This window comes from Apteryx rowi, unplaced genomic scaffold, assembly GCF_003343035.1.
Source record: "Apteryx rowi isolate R43461 unplaced genomic scaffold, aptRow1 scaffold_62, whole genome shotgun sequence".
NCBI classification, from domain to species: domain Eukaryota; kingdom Metazoa; phylum Chordata; class Aves; order Apterygiformes; family Apterygidae; genus Apteryx; species Apteryx rowi.
In genome coordinates, this window is record NW_020450894.1 from 2,027,834 (window position 1) to 2,043,361 (window position 15,528).

General features: G+C 37.6%; 1 protein-coding gene across 6 annotated transcripts in view; it reads right to left on the reverse strand.

Moving 5' to 3' along the window:
* BRAF (B-Raf proto-oncogene, serine/threonine kinase) overlaps positions 1-15,528 on the reverse strand; it is an 88,646-nt gene that overhangs the window by 19,982 nt on the left and 53,136 nt on the right. For 3 of the 6 annotated variants that reach the window (XM_026083914.1, XM_026083916.1, XM_026083918.1), the window contains exons 7-12: positions 11,395-11,590; positions 9,706-9,742; positions 5,487-5,623; positions 4,656-4,773; positions 4,103-4,187; positions 1,598-1,774 (exon numbers count right to left, since the gene is read on the reverse strand). In XM_026083914.1, coding sequence (XP_025939699.1) covers positions 1,598-1,774; positions 4,103-4,187; positions 4,656-4,773; positions 5,487-5,623; positions 9,706-9,742; positions 11,395-11,590 — 750 coding nt within the window. The remainder of the gene's footprint in view (positions 1-1,597; positions 1,775-4,102; positions 4,188-4,655; positions 4,774-5,486; positions 5,624-9,705; positions 9,743-11,394; positions 11,591-15,528) is intronic. The other 3 variants (XM_026083919.1, XM_026083917.1, XM_026083915.1) reach the window with 2 other exon arrangements.

Consider the following 15,528-nt stretch of genomic DNA (forward strand, 5'->3'; position numbering starts at 1 on the left):
TCATTTCTCGGTGTGTACCCCATAAATATGCTGACTGCTTTTAGTAAGGGACTGGAAGAGAGATCCCTCTATTGGGGACTGGATAAATAGACCGCAGGGAGTACAGAGGAGAGTACTTGCCGTGCAGCATAGGTTTAGCCTAAATTAGGCAACTAGCCTTCTACGGCTCTCTGGTTAGTCAATGAGATTGGCACAAACCTGCCAGAAGAGCCTCAGTTCAGGTTCCTACTTTGATTCCTGCTTGTAGAAGAGCTTCTGCATCTCCACTGCCTGCAGAGGGAGCCTGGGGAGACCAGCAGGCTAGCAGGAGCCTGAGGCTGGTTGCTGTAAACACCTCCCCACCCCCTGACTTAAAAAAACATAATACTTGGTAAAAAAATGGCACTATTAATTTCAATCATCTTACTAGCTTCTAGCTGGAGGGTAATTTCTCTGATCTTATATCAGTGGTTTGATTTTGACACAGAATATTGGGCTAGTTCTGCAAATTCTTACTCTCCTATACCCTTTATGGGAGTAATGATTACTCACACAGGCTTCTTAGAATGAAATAGGTATGTTTTCTCCAAATGCTGAAATCTATTACTTTATTTAATAGAGAGAGCTACAATACTTAAATGAGAAGAACTAACTATAAGTTGATTCTTTTCACTAATAGGGCTGTTTACCTTCTGTGTTATCTTACAGGATTGTGTCCTTCAGTTCGCTAGGTGATTTTTTTTAAAAATGTATTTTTACCTCTTACTATAAGACTATCTGCCTTGTGATGAATATACCCTAAAGCCTTAATCAGAAAAATTATTACAGGAAAAGTACAGGCTATAAAGAGGTAATAAAGGTAATGCAAACTCCAGATTCATTCATATTTTACATAATTCAACACTTTTTATTCAATAGATGTATATTTAAATTAAAAAATTAAATAAACTTTACTCACAAAGTAGTTAGTATATTATTTACTACTATAAAGTTAATGACTTGGTTTTTTGTAAAGGATTCTTAAACAAGATATTGATAACAATAGCCATTCCCACTAAAGATAAAAATGATTTCTTACTACTGTTTTGTTTGTTCTGAAAGCAGAAACTGTATTTCACAGCTTACAATAAAACTTCAGAACCTTAAGTACTTTTGCTTTATCCTTGAAATTGAATGCTTTATATTAAACTGATCACCTGTTGAAACAGGTGTTGACAAAGTATTTGTAGAATTTGGTTTTTCATCTTACATATTCTGGGTACAGATTCAAACTTTTCATTTGTTTATTACTACTTCTCTTAATACAAGAATTAAGGCTGTTTTGCTAACAAGATTGAAAGTTTAACTACATTGTAGTTATTTTTATTCTACTTTCTGAGACTGTCTTCCTTGATGATTTGTCTTTCCCTATGACCTAACAAAAGAACATAAGAATATCTATTTTACTGATCAACAGTAATAAACACTCCACCAGATGCCTTGCTCATCAAGGCAGGACTCTGGTCTTGGCAAAGTGAGCAGATGTTAGCCTGGCTAATTTGCCAGTATCAGTCAGTGTGAAGGGTTTAAGTAAGTGTTGCCCCAACATTCATTTGCAAACAAGTAGTATGATACTTACTCCATGCCTTGTGCAGTCTGCCGTGCAATGTCAATTAGTTTGATCATTTCAAATTTGGTCTCAATGATGTGTAGATGGTGATATAAGCTTGACCCCTCACACCATTGTGTAACAATAGCCAACTGGGGCTTTGTTGAGTAACCCATGAAAAGCAGGATATTCACATGTCGTGTTTTCCTGTTGAAAAGAAGAACAGGAGCAAATCACTGAAAAAAATAGGTGGAAATATCACAGTCTAAATGGATCTATTCCAAATAGAAATTCTTCAGTCAAGCTCAGCTTTCCCTAAAATAACATGGCAAGTGAATTATTGCCGAATTATCTCATCTGCCGAATTATTCCAGCCTTTGGCCTTTCTTATTGTGATGACATGGAACAGCTATTGCAGGGCAAGCACTGCTTCCTCTTGCATTTGCAAGTGACCCAGCACAGTACTGATCAGAAGACACTGTTACCACCAGGTCCATGGGGGACAGCAATGGTCTGAAGGCAGGCCTGCTCTTGTGTAACCCCCTTCCAACTAAAAGATGCTGCCACCCACAAAGACGACTTCTAAAATGAAATTCCAGTCTTGGAGGCTTCCAGAAAGGACAACCCTTTTCTTCAGAAAACAGTACATTTTCTTGACAAGGCTTCAGTTTTTCTTAATGCTTTGTTTGATAAGAACATATGTGGAGCCACCATAAAAGCGAGCATGAAAACAGATATGAAAACTGGATATCCTTGTATCCCAGTAGGATACAATATTCTCTATGAACTCGATTCCAAACATCACTGGAAGAGACTGGGGTTCACCACAAAGATTTGGTCAGCTTAAATCAAACCTCTTTGACAGATGGAGCAACTCCAGACATTAAAAGTTCACAAAGGACAATCCTGAGAGGGTTACCTCAGTAGGTATCTCAGTAGATTCAAAGCCTGAAAGAATCTACTGATACTGTGTGAAATATGAAAGATCCTCTTCACTATCCAAGAATGAGAAATGACAGCCTTAATGTCATCAAGTGGAGATGGTGAGTAACTAGATACCTCCAAACATACCAAACAGAGATTACCAAGATGACACACCTCTGAATGCTGGAGTATTTCCTAACTTTCTCAGGGGCAGAGGAAAAAGGCAGGCATTTTTCTTTCAAAACAGCTTGGTACTGAAGGCACTCTGCTCACTGTTGATGAAACCTGATACACCAAGCTTAAAACCTGTGGTAGCTTCTTAAATCCATGCTGCTGCTGCTGAAGACAGCATAGCTCTTCATGTTATCTTATACTGGAAAATCAGCATGGGAGCCTAGAGTGTGAACCCTTTTGTCCTTTCAGCATTGCATACTTGGTCACTTTTTGACTACATGACTTGTGCCTTTTTCAGGTTCAAGGATTTGTCAAGTGGTGGTGAGAATAACTGCAGAGTGAATAAAAATCAGCAGTTTCTCACAAATCCTACCTCAAAGCTCAAAAAATACTATCAAAGCATAAAGGAAAAGGCACACTTATAGATAAATCTAGCTTGCCTGGGTCAAAGGACAGGACAGCTGACTACCGTAAGTGCTGAAATGATCAACAACAGAGAAAGGCTGGACTCCAGCTAGGAGGCTTCCAGCAGAATTTGGACTAGGAATGAATGCAAGATTTCTGACATCAGACTTTGGTTTTCAGTAACTTCTTCTGAACAGATATGTCAAAAAATACACCCAGGTCTCTGTGGTAGCACACCCCAGTGAGCCTCTCCTTTCACAACTATGGGCTTAGAGTTTTCAGGACGTTTCTACAGGGAAAAGGCTGACCATCCCCTTTTCACCATGCATCTTACTAGGGACACTCTTCCAGAAGTCGCACCCAGTTCAACACAACAGCTTCCCAGAGACAACAGGTTTCTTTCTAGTTTGTTTCTTAAAACAGAATTATGCTCAAGACAGTAATTGGGTGCCAACAGTCTTCTCCAATAAATATTCTACCATATTGCGTTGATGGATCCTTTAAGTACTGAACCCAAGACAAATACTTTCTCTGAGAAAGTACAAGCAGGAAACATGAACAAAAGATCAAGAAACGACTTCATGAGAAAAGCATAAAAAAACCTCAAGAAGAGTCTCTTACTGAAAAGAAATAATTAAATGGTGGAAGATATGGGCAGTGGTGCTGTCAGAAAACAGTTAATCACGCTCTCCTTCAATGTCAAAATAAGGATGAGAAGAAAGAAGGGCCTACAGTATACGTTCAGGCTTGACTGTGCCCTGCGGGTACTATAATATCAAAAACCAGTCCTGTCTCAAGTGTTTGGATGTATGTACACTCACAACATGACTGTACAGACAAACATATACAGGGGAAGGAAGAATTAGCAGTGGATACAAAGAAATGTTTAAAAATTGCAAGTTATATTTTCTGTTCAAGGTATCATCATGGAAGAGGAATAAGACCAATGTGTTCTAATGGAAATACAAAATGCAATGATTACTGAAGCATAAATCTACACAGATGATCTTACATCATTAAAAATATTCCTACCTGAGCACTCCTACTTCATTTTTGAAAGCCTGTAACTGTTGAGGTGTAGGTGCCGTAACATTCAACATTTTCACTGCCACATCACCTTAAAACAGCAATTTTTAAAAAGTGTTGTTGACACAGAATCTTCAATTGCAAAAATGCTAAATAGAACAAATACTGAGATACCCTATTTTCTAGCTGTGGTGAAATCAAATATTACAATATTAAAATAAGTAAATACTCTGTAAAAGCATATAAACATTATTCTTACTTTACTATGTGAAATCCTAGCTGTGTCTAAGTTTTCCATACACACACACACACACACACACATACGCTCGCTCGCTTGCTCACTCACGGGATTCTAATTCAGTGAGATGGATACTTCAGCTTCGCTAGTAACTGTTTCAACTTCACCCTAAATATAACCTCATTGGCCAATGCATGCAAGAGTTGAGTTTCTAAACTGCTAGATATTCTACCTATTTAACACACTGCTTTTTTTAATTTAAAAAGCATTCAGATAATGTCACTTTCTTGAGATTAACTCTTTGCCATGATGGCCACATACCATGCCACTTTCCTTTGTAGACCGTTCCAAACGATCCAGACCCTATCCTTTGTCCAACTGTGATCTGTCCATCTGGTATCTCCCAATCATCACTTGAATCCCGTCGACCGAGGGTTTTCTTGGCACAAATAAAAAAAGAAAGTGAACATTTTAATGCCTGCTAGTATAGACCCTTTGTTAAAGATTTTATAGCAGTATTTTATATGATGAAAGTCTTAAAATAACTTTTCTTTCAAACGTTGCATTTGACTTGCAGAATAAGTATTTAAGTGCTTGAATTACAACTCAATCTTTATTCTTTTCAAGCTAGGCATATATAAGACCTCAGTACATAGGTATATTAAACAATTTTCTGACATGAAATATTTTTCACAGACTTCCAGCGGTGTCAAAACTAGTAAAAATTGAGAAACTCTTAACAAAAGGAAGTCTCATGACTGAGTAAGAATTAAAAAATAAATGAGGTTAAGTGTGAATTTAAAAAATGGGGTAATTTTTATGTATTGTTACATTTGAGAATCACTACAGAACATTCAACTGTTCATGAAACATGGTGGGAAAAGTTAAACTGTTCTTTGAAGGGTAACTAGCATTACAGTGAGAAGCACACCAAGACTTTTGGGTGCAACACAGTAAAAGTGAGTAGAGACAATGATTTAAGTGCTTATGTATAGTCCCACAATTTCAATGTTCCATTATTTATTGATTCAAAGTCCTTGATCATTACAATAGTCATCCTCTGAATAAGTTCTGATTGCTTTGATAAAATAAAAGTGAGAAGAACATGGGTGTGTGCTATAGCGGAATGAAAAGAATTGATCTTTCCCTTACCATTCTATTTCTGTCTTCTGAGGATGAGGATGACTTCCTCTCCCGTTGGGGTCCTGGTGATTTCTGTAACGCTTTCACATTGGTGAGTGACCCAGGCAAAGAGGCAGGAGGGGTTGCAGACAAACCTGCAGTTGAACCTAAATTTCAGAAACAGCGTAACTTTATCTATGATTATAAGAAGCCAGCTTATAAGAATGTACTAATACTAAGTGCAAGAATTGTGTTTAAGATGCGGTATCTCCAAAGATCAATGTAAATGTTAAGAGGGAACAAATACATACTTTAGGAATGTTGTACTAATACTAAATTAGTGCTCAAGTCTCACTCAGGTAACAGAAAGAGGCAAAGTCCATAGCAAACATCCCTACATACCAGACAGTCCTCAGTCTTTTGTTTGTGAATTATCAGAAAGACACTGTTTCTTTAAGTAAAAAGTATGTATTTTTTAATTCCAACAGTTTCTTTGACAAGAAAAGTAGTAGCATTTCAGTTAACAGCAGCTGCCTCTCAAGACTTCTTGTAGCTAACCTTTCTGGGGCTCAATAAATAGCTGAGATATTGTACTTTAGAATTAAAATAACATTTCTATATTTTGTATTTAGTCTTTCTAGCTCAGTCTCCAAGTGCCACCTCAAAAAAATTTGGCTGTTTTAAAGTTCTGTTAGCAGAGAGCTCTTCCAAATAAAAGATTGTAGAAAGGATTAAAAAAAGAACAAATACTTTAGTTAACTATTTGAAGCATATTCTATTAAATACAAAAAGTATAATACATTTATAGCATACATGTTATATAAACAAAGCTTTGCAGGAAAATGTCACTGATAGGGCTGTGCTTCAGAGCTCCAATGCCTCTTTACAAATAGAACACTTCAACTAGACACTGGCTTTTAAAATACACTATAATTATTAGTAACAAGGTTATGCCGACACTCCCAATGCAAAGGACATAAAATAGGGTCAACTGTTGATTAAATTTATGCTGCTCTGCTAAACAATGCACGTCACTTTATGAGACCTCCAACACTCCAGTGCCTTCTCTTACCTCAGTGCTTTGGGAAGTGGTGGAAGACAGTACTCCCGCCTCATATTCCTTCAGAAGCCCCTTTCTTACCTCAAGAATCTCCTAATGCCAACCTGAATTCAAATTCCTCTTTAACTTTTATAACTTGAGTTCAGTCACACTGGGTGTGCTAATTTATCAGACTATACTAATCATTGCCTCTCCATACAAGTGGAAGCGCCCAATGACAACATCCCAACACATCAAAAATGGGATGCAGCACCCATAACATTTTTCCTACATGCTGAAGGAGCAATAATGATGCATATTGAGCATCCTAACAACATTTACACATACTCAGAAGCCAGTGAGCTAAGGAATGGCTTCCACACATATATCAAATTAAGTGTATGATGCTTAAAGAACAGGAAAAATTTTCCCAAAGCTTACTACATTACAGTTTTTCTCTGTAATATCAAAGCTCTACTAGAATGTAGTTTCATTACAGGTAAGTAGAGTCTCCTACTAAATTTTTAAATAGAAAGAAATACTAGCACAATATTTACGCTTCATTGAAAAAGGTTACAGAACATGGTAGAACATTATAGTTATCTGCTCATAGCAGTATCAGAAGGCCTGTTTTCCAGGATAACACTGGACTTAAGTTATTCTCTGGGGCTTTGAAGCTGTATTTAACGTATTCCATTCTGTAGTCAGTTTGTTTGTTGGGAACACTTATCTTCTTAAAAAAAAAAAATCTGGAACAATTTTGCAAGTTCATAAAGTGAACTGCTCTTGATATATTCTGAAACAAAAGTCTTTGAAACAGCCAAGGTGGTAGCATTTGAAAACCACATACTACATGCACTGAATTACCCATTCCTGCATGTATACATATATATAAAGATATTAATATTCCATGCTATTACTTAATAGTTGTTTTTTCCAGTATATGAAATCCTGAGAGTTCTGGGATTTTGTGCAATACAACAGATCCATTGACAGCTTTAGGCCTGAATTATCCCCAGAATCAATAACATGTGAAAAACAGAAGTCTTATTTTGTGCAGTTCAAGTCACAAACATTTCACTGAAAGTTTACAAACCAAGAACTACACAAGAGCCTGATCTGGTCTAAATCATCTAGTGCCCCAGTGCGGTAATAATAAAACTCTTGAAAAAAGAAGTATTTATTAGAAGTTGACATTACTTGAAAAGCTTGAGACCTAACAAGGTATCAATGGAAATGTTTGTAACTCACATTTTATTTCCTAGATTACTTTTTAAAACAAAGAATATTGCATACAGAAAACTGTTAAAGCACTTAACTGACTTAAAATGAACAGTCAAGGAAATTCTAAGTTAAGGATGCCACTTTGTCTTTGAAACCATTCCAATGAAATCCAAGAACCTTTGTTTAGAAAAATTATGTTAAGGTCTGTATAAAAACCTCAACTATGAAATTCCTTGCTTTAGAAGATTTAAGTCAGACTTTATTTATAGTCATTTTCAAGCGTGTAAAGGTGAAAGTGAGTATGTGTGAAAAGCACATTCAAAGCATTCCAGCCAGGCCAAGCAAAAAAACAGAGGTGTTTTGATAAACTCACACACTTACATACACACGGTGTGAGGGTGAGGCACAAACAGCATCTGTGGTTTTACTTATTTTGTTTTGGGTGAAAACAAGAAAGAAGAGCCCAACTACCTCTGAACACTGGGCCAGGCTCAAAATCAAACACTATTTCACTGGGGACAGAATGAAGGAGGGGACTGGGAGTCCGGGATTGGTATTTCCGAAGACAGCGCATCAGCTGGTTCAAAGGGGCTGTTAGAGAGAAAGAGACGGGCAGGCAGAGACAGAAAGACAGACACATAGAAGAAATGAAAGAAGTCATGGGAAATAACTAGGATGCTTTGACTCCTATTCATAGATTGCTTCTGTACTTTGAAGGAAAAAAATGTCAATTATTAAAAACATTATTTCAAGAATGGGAATGGCCAATTGTTCTCAGATGCCAAGCAGACGGTTTATGATCAAAAGTTAAAACCAACATGATAGCACAACATTTAAATGCTGGACAAAATGGGCAAAACTGTGGAGAGCCACACCTACCAAGACATACAAGATAGTTAAAACTGGCACCTTTAAACTAGTATGCTTGCAGGATTAAAGGAAATTTGTTTTAAAAGTGTTCTATTGCTGGCATAAGAAAAAACAGCTCCCCCAAACACAAACCAGTAGGTAGGTACTATCCTACTAGCTAGCAGATTCCAATGGGAAAGAAAAATAATTAGTGATAGCTCATGGTACAAAACCTTAGAGATCAAGATGGAATGCATCAAGGTAATTCAGACTTTGCTTATGGTTGAAGCAAGTCATAATTAATAGGAGATGAATGTGTTAATAATTTGGAGTTAGAGAAACTGTCACATGCCTGCCCTCTTTATTAGATACAGCTGTATCGTTTCAAAGATATAAACACAGTATAGGAGAAGCCCTCACAAGACCTTGACAACCAATGGGAGAACTGACTTGACAGGTCTGTGCAAAACACGTAAAGAATAATAAATCTATCTTCTGATGCTAGTTCTCTCTTTACAGTGAATTAAGGCTGCGTACAACACCGTTACTGAAAGGAACATAAAGAGATCTGGTTTTAACTTAAGGTCCTAACAACTTGGTTCCAAGATCAGCACAGGCATGCAGTACAGCAAAGCAGCATCTTCAGCAGGGGTAGAGGGGGAGAAGAAGTGCAGTATTTCATGCTGCTTTGGGATGCAGCAATTCATACAGAAGGTCCATCTACTGTGTCAACGGACTTCAAAGAAAAGCCCCTGTTGTTTCCATGGGTGGAAGGGTAACAACAGGCATAAAAATCTTTGAGAAAGAGTTGGGAGTTACAGCATATCTGTGTGCAGTCATGTGAGTGAGAGACTGTGTGTGAGAGGAAAAAAATACAAGAGTGTAAGATAATTTTAAGACTAAAGCTAGATACCACTTTGAAACTTTTTCTCCTTCTGTCTCCCCCACTCCCAAAATGACTGGCAAATGATTCAAACCTTTGTCGATACTAAGATCATGGACAAGCAAACGCAAATTCATTTTTTGTTCTAGTCATATTCCCCCTTGTGTCTGTGTTTTGTAGAAGTAGACGAAGGGAAGGGATAAAGCAATTGTGGAATTAAATACAGCACAGGAGCTAGTTTAAACACTACTTACCTCCCTCTCCTCGTAAACTCTGGTCTCTAATCAAGTCCTGTAAATAAGAAAAAAAAAAAAATTGTATCCAATTCCCGTATTCTCATTAAATTACAGAATAAAGAGGGGAATTAGGGAAATTAGGAATCCATAACCATTTTATTTGCTGTCCAGCAAATAAAAGTTGTTTCCTGTCTTGACTTACTAACAACAGCAACTCCAAGGAACTAGTTATAACAACTATTACACTTTTCAAAATGATTTAATTTAAAACAGCATCTCCCAGCAGCAAACTGAAAGGCACACAACAAATGCTAACAAGAAAATAAGGATTTAAACATGCAATTGGCCAAAAAGCAAGAAGAAATACTGAACCAAACTTTCTAGTTATACTGTTGGTCACAAAAAATATTTGAACTTGCATATTGGAAGCTGGGACATCTATTTCCTGTATTGAGGTAAATAAATCAAATGAGTTCTGCTTTTTTTTTTTTTTTTGTAACAAACTGTCTCATTTACATACCCAGATGCACTCAGTTCTTTTCAGAAACGACTGATCGCAATAGGTGCCCTTCACTTGCTGCCCACTGTTAACTGAGAGCATCTTTTACAAACTACTCATACCGCAAGTAAACTACACTAAGAATAGCAGTTTTCTGAACAGAAAGCAATTCTAGCAAATTCCATCTGTAGGTCCATTTTCATCATTAAGGTTTTTTTTGTTGTTGTTGTTGTAACATCAGGGTATCTAGGCTATGGTTGCACAATTATTTTATTCCTTCATACATTTACTGTGTTGCTGAAATCGCTGGTCCTGCCTTTTAGCTGCACTCAGTGCTATATACCACATGTGAGTGACTGTGCAGCCACACTCTTAATAGTCAACTTACTTTTCACCTTTTACTCAAAGCAAAAAGGATTTTGTGCATTGTAATGTCCAAGTAGACTTCAAGACTGCTCACCTGACAAGTGAATAATTTCTAAAAAGTGGACTCAAGGGTAAAAAAAAAACAAGTCATATATCAGCTAAATTGCAAAGAGTATGCTGTAACCAACATTTTGGAAGGTGCTTGCTGGCATTATGCCTAATATCAACCATTATTAAATATTACAATTCAGCATCCAGAAATTTCAAAAATGGGGAAAACACATTAACTGTAGCAGTTTCTGGACACTACGAAAGAATGTTTACAATATTATATATTGGGCTCCTGAAATCTGAAGCAATGCTCAGTAAATCCGAATTCAGCTTACTGCAATAAACATATCTCCTTCAATGCCAGGAACACTTCTGTTAAGTCCAAATATTAAAAAAAAATCTCTCATATAAAGAAATATATAAATGCATAGAAAGGTTTGCAAGAGTGGTTACTGGCTTTCAGATTCTTAATGTGGTGGTACAGCTAGCAGTACAAGCCTTGGGACTAATCATAAAAAACGAGTGATAAATTGTGACAGCATGGCTGTTTGAAAATGAAAGGACAGGACTGTCAAAACACAGTTTCTGCTTTTGGAGAAGGGGTTATTTGCATTCTCACAGCTCTGACTAGCAAAAACCTTCTTATCTGGTACCTGTGAAGATTCTGAGAGACCACTAAGAACTAGCTTAAAAATTTAGTATCTGTGTGTGCACATTACAAATTAATGCACTGATATGGGTAAGGAAAAAAAAAATCCACCATTTCTGACCTAAACATTCTTAATACTTACATCAATATTGACTGGCTCGATTGTATTGATGTGAACATTGGGGGCTGAAGACGATCGGTCACGTTGCCCAAATTGATTCCGATGGTCTTCATCTGCTGGTCGGAAGGGCTGTGGGATTGGAATGGATTTTGAAGGAGAAGGACTAGGGAGAATTGGTGGTCTGAGAAACAAAGTCAAGGAAAAAGAGGATTTAGGTCTACAAATGGCTTCAAATACTGCATAGTGGGTGTGGTAAATCCTTTTCAACTACAATAATACATACATAAAAAAGCTGGTCTAAAGGCCTGCATAAAAACAATTTATAATGAATGATCTCTATTCCCCTAGGATCAATTGCAACAACCCTCTGCTGCATAAACTACCCAATTACATGGCTGTGAAAGTGTTCTGAGCTTCCAAAACCAAAGAAAAGTCTAACAAATCCACATCATACCTAGCTAGTAATATTAAATCCTGATGTAAAAAATTAATATGGCCCAACATGCACTGCAGACATTGAGATGCTCTGCAGTTTATTAATATAATAAACTCTTTTTAATGGCAACCATTGAGAACTAAAAACACTTAACATCTCACATCAACATTACAATCAAAAGATGTCACAAAAGAAATTGTAAGGATAGGATCACTGTGCAATGAAGACAGACTGAAAACTGAATATTGGTCACTCAATTAATATTATGGCCAGAGTAATATGAATTATTGATATCAAAGTAAAAATAACATTACCTTTTAACCTCAACCTTCAGAAAATAATTTTGAATAGTGCAACATTTTAAATGTTATTTACAATGTTACAGTTACAGAGATTTGGCCTGAAAGGTAGCGTTCAGACTATACAGATGAGTTTTTTGAAGAAATGCAATTGCTGCAGGTCATAGAACTAGATCAAGTATTTTATTTATAGGACCATGAACCACATTTAAAAAAGAAAACATCTAAAACACTTGCCTTTTCATTTGCAAGAAGGCAGAATCACTTATTTGGTTATCCTGCTATTTCGGTAAAGTGCAGTAAATTAGCATTCATCTCTTACTCAAGTCAAGGTCAATCACTGTTAAGTCTAATGATTCAATTTAATGGATATAAGGCAAAAGTTCAATGAGAAATGCTTGTCACCTTCTTCAAAGAGAACTTTATGCTTAAAATATACTCGATAGCCAACAACGAGGTTTTCAGAACTTAGAGAAAACACAGCTCCTAAGGGAGGAGTGGAGTCCTCTAGCCATTAAACTACTCCATGGGTTACCGTGCCCACAAAGGCAATGCCCACAGGCAGAAGCTGCAGATACAACCCGTACAACAGCCTATAGCAGCAAGAGGGTTCTGGCACCGTCTCCTGTAAGTGAACGCTCCCTGGCCTCTCCAAAGAGATTTAAGGGCTACTAACATTCTCAACGGGATCTCTGATGCTTTTCTCAGAAATGGGTCTGCTTTAAAGGAGACTATTACCCTACTTTTCATAACAGATTTTATACAGTTTGGCACAGATCCTCAACACACTCAGTACCCCAAAAGTACCTGTCATCTTTTCCTTCCTGGCTAACACACTCACAATCAAGAATAGAGCATTTACCAATGAGTTCAAATAACAGTCTAGTAAGTCCTATTAAAAAAATACTTAATTATATTTATGGAGTGGGAATAAAAAAGGGGGGAGGGAGTAGGTAGGGGCTTAACTCTGCTAAACTTGTTTTTGAGAGATGATCTATTTTCAGATGACAGAATACAAATATTTTTATACTGGGAAGCAATGAACTGAAACTGCCACTAGGCATATCTTGGAGGAAATGCCTTCAACAGCCCAGCATTTGGGCTCAGAAAATACTCAGAATTTCAGAAATGCCATTAAAAAAAAGCAGTTAGTGTGAATATGTACATACTAAAATTTTCCTCCAGTGCAAACAAGTGCAGTTGGGTAAAATCTTTTCTACTGTGAATGAGGAAGTTTTGAACTCCTGAACGTTTTTATAAAGAAATCACACAACTAGAACCCACCTCAGGAGATGGGACACTGCACAGATACGAATGCAGGACTTGGCTGACATTCTAAGAGACCATATTTTCATGTAAAGGCAAGTGTATCAGAAGCTGCACAGAAAGATTTCAGAAGAAAAGCATAAAACCCGCCTCGGGCAGGCTAGGACTATCATTGTCGGGATAGCTGGCTCCTGCTTAAACTTCCTGTGACTTCTTGGCAACAATGAAATCTAAGGAAATGTGTAACAATAGCAACCAGATCATTGCACTGGGGTGACTACGAGTGTGCATTTAAGCTCTGCCACACAACTAGAGCAGAAGCAACTAGACTTTCTGTAATCATGAGTAAGCCAAGGAAGAAAAAATTCAATTGCAGAAATACTGTTTCAACTGCATTCTCCTTTATGAGTCATAAATGGTCATCCGCTAAATGAAACCACAAACACTTTTGTATTTCTGGTCACAGGTCATCAAGCGCAGCATGCTGCTATCAGAGGGCATGCTACACCATGCCACATTTTAAAACAATTTGAATTGCTTTCACTACGCATTGGATTTTAACTCAGGGAAGTTCACTATCTTCAGAAAACAACTACAGGTTGACACAAAACTCTCCTTTTTTGGATTTCTAAGCTATTATTGTGAGAGCTTCTGGGCTTTAGATGCCAAATAATCCAGAGAAGGAAATCTTGTGAGCAGTTAGCCATGTGCTCTACCTACACAAGCAGGATTTCATTAACGGGTGTCCTTGGGACATTTCTAAAGACCAAGTTATTTTTGCTAAATGTAAGCTTCACTTGAAAGAGGTAACCAGTGAACAGACACAAGCAGTTTGCTAGCCAAGCTGGCCTTCTGGGTTCACAAGTTCAAGACAGACTGAACTGGCAGCTGCTGGCTGTGTGCAGCAAAGGCTGCACCCTGGTCTGCATCTATGCTGCAGAAGACAAACCAGCACAGAGAATACAGCAATCCTCTTAGCTACCAGAAGCCCATTCTCAACAGTATTTTAAATACTCCAGGAGAGTGCAAAAAGGGACACTGGAGCAAAAAGGAGCAGCCATCACAATTTGGGAGAGGGTGACATTGTCTGTTCTAGGACATTGCTATAAAACTAGTTCTGTAGGCTACGCTGCATGTACAGGCTGGCACTAAGACAACAGTAAGTGCCAGCAAACAAATTGCCAAAAATTGAAGAGGACCAGAACACAGCTGCTGCAAAGAACTGTTTACTGTGGCATCCATGTAGCAGGCTGGAGCTTAGAGAAGCAGAGCAGTTTAAGCACCAGGATTTGAGTTTGTCGCTCCTGTGGCCTTTGTGAGCAGTTAACAGCCAGCCTTCTTGCTAGAAGGAAACTTCTACAAATAAGGGCAATATTCGGATTGATTAGAGAGGTTATACCACCTCATTTTGCACATTTTCTTCAAGCCTTCTAGGTGGGTATTCCTTTACCAATAATTCCCAGCTTTCCAGGCAAACAGGCTGATAGAGTTATCAAATCTAAGTTTTTAATGTGCTATAACCATACTGTTTGGCAGTATGCCAGAACATGCTTTCCTTGGACCATGAATTTGTTATAAAACACATCGCTCCCTCCCCTTTGACCAAGACCAAACAGAAAGAGGTTTTGTCAGGAGGTGGAAAAGCAAGCCAGGAAAGGAGAACATAACCTAATTGATGCTACTAGTGACAGACACATGCAGATTTTAACCCTTTGTCAATGACAACAAACATCAGTGTGTCCACAGACTTAGTGTGCTACAAAACTAGGTCCACAGGAAAGAGGAAGGCAACTCAGAAGAGTGCCCACAGATGCTACTAAATATGTAAGGTATTTTATGGTATCGTAACTCCTTATACAGTACACCCACTATAACTTGCAATGATACAAGCTAGTTCACCTTACAAATATGAAAGGAAGCTTTAACACAAATTATCTTCAGTTTCCTTAAACTCACCAACATAATTTGTCATGTATTTAAGAGCTGGTCTACTCAGGAAAGATTTTTCTTAACAGGTTTGTTTGGAGTTCAGGAATTTTATTCAAAAAAATTTTGCTGCAGTTATGCAAATACACACAGCTTCAATTACAGTAGTATATGCTACTTCTCTTAAATGAGAGCATCTCTACTAGGCTGAGATTCCCCCTCCCCCCC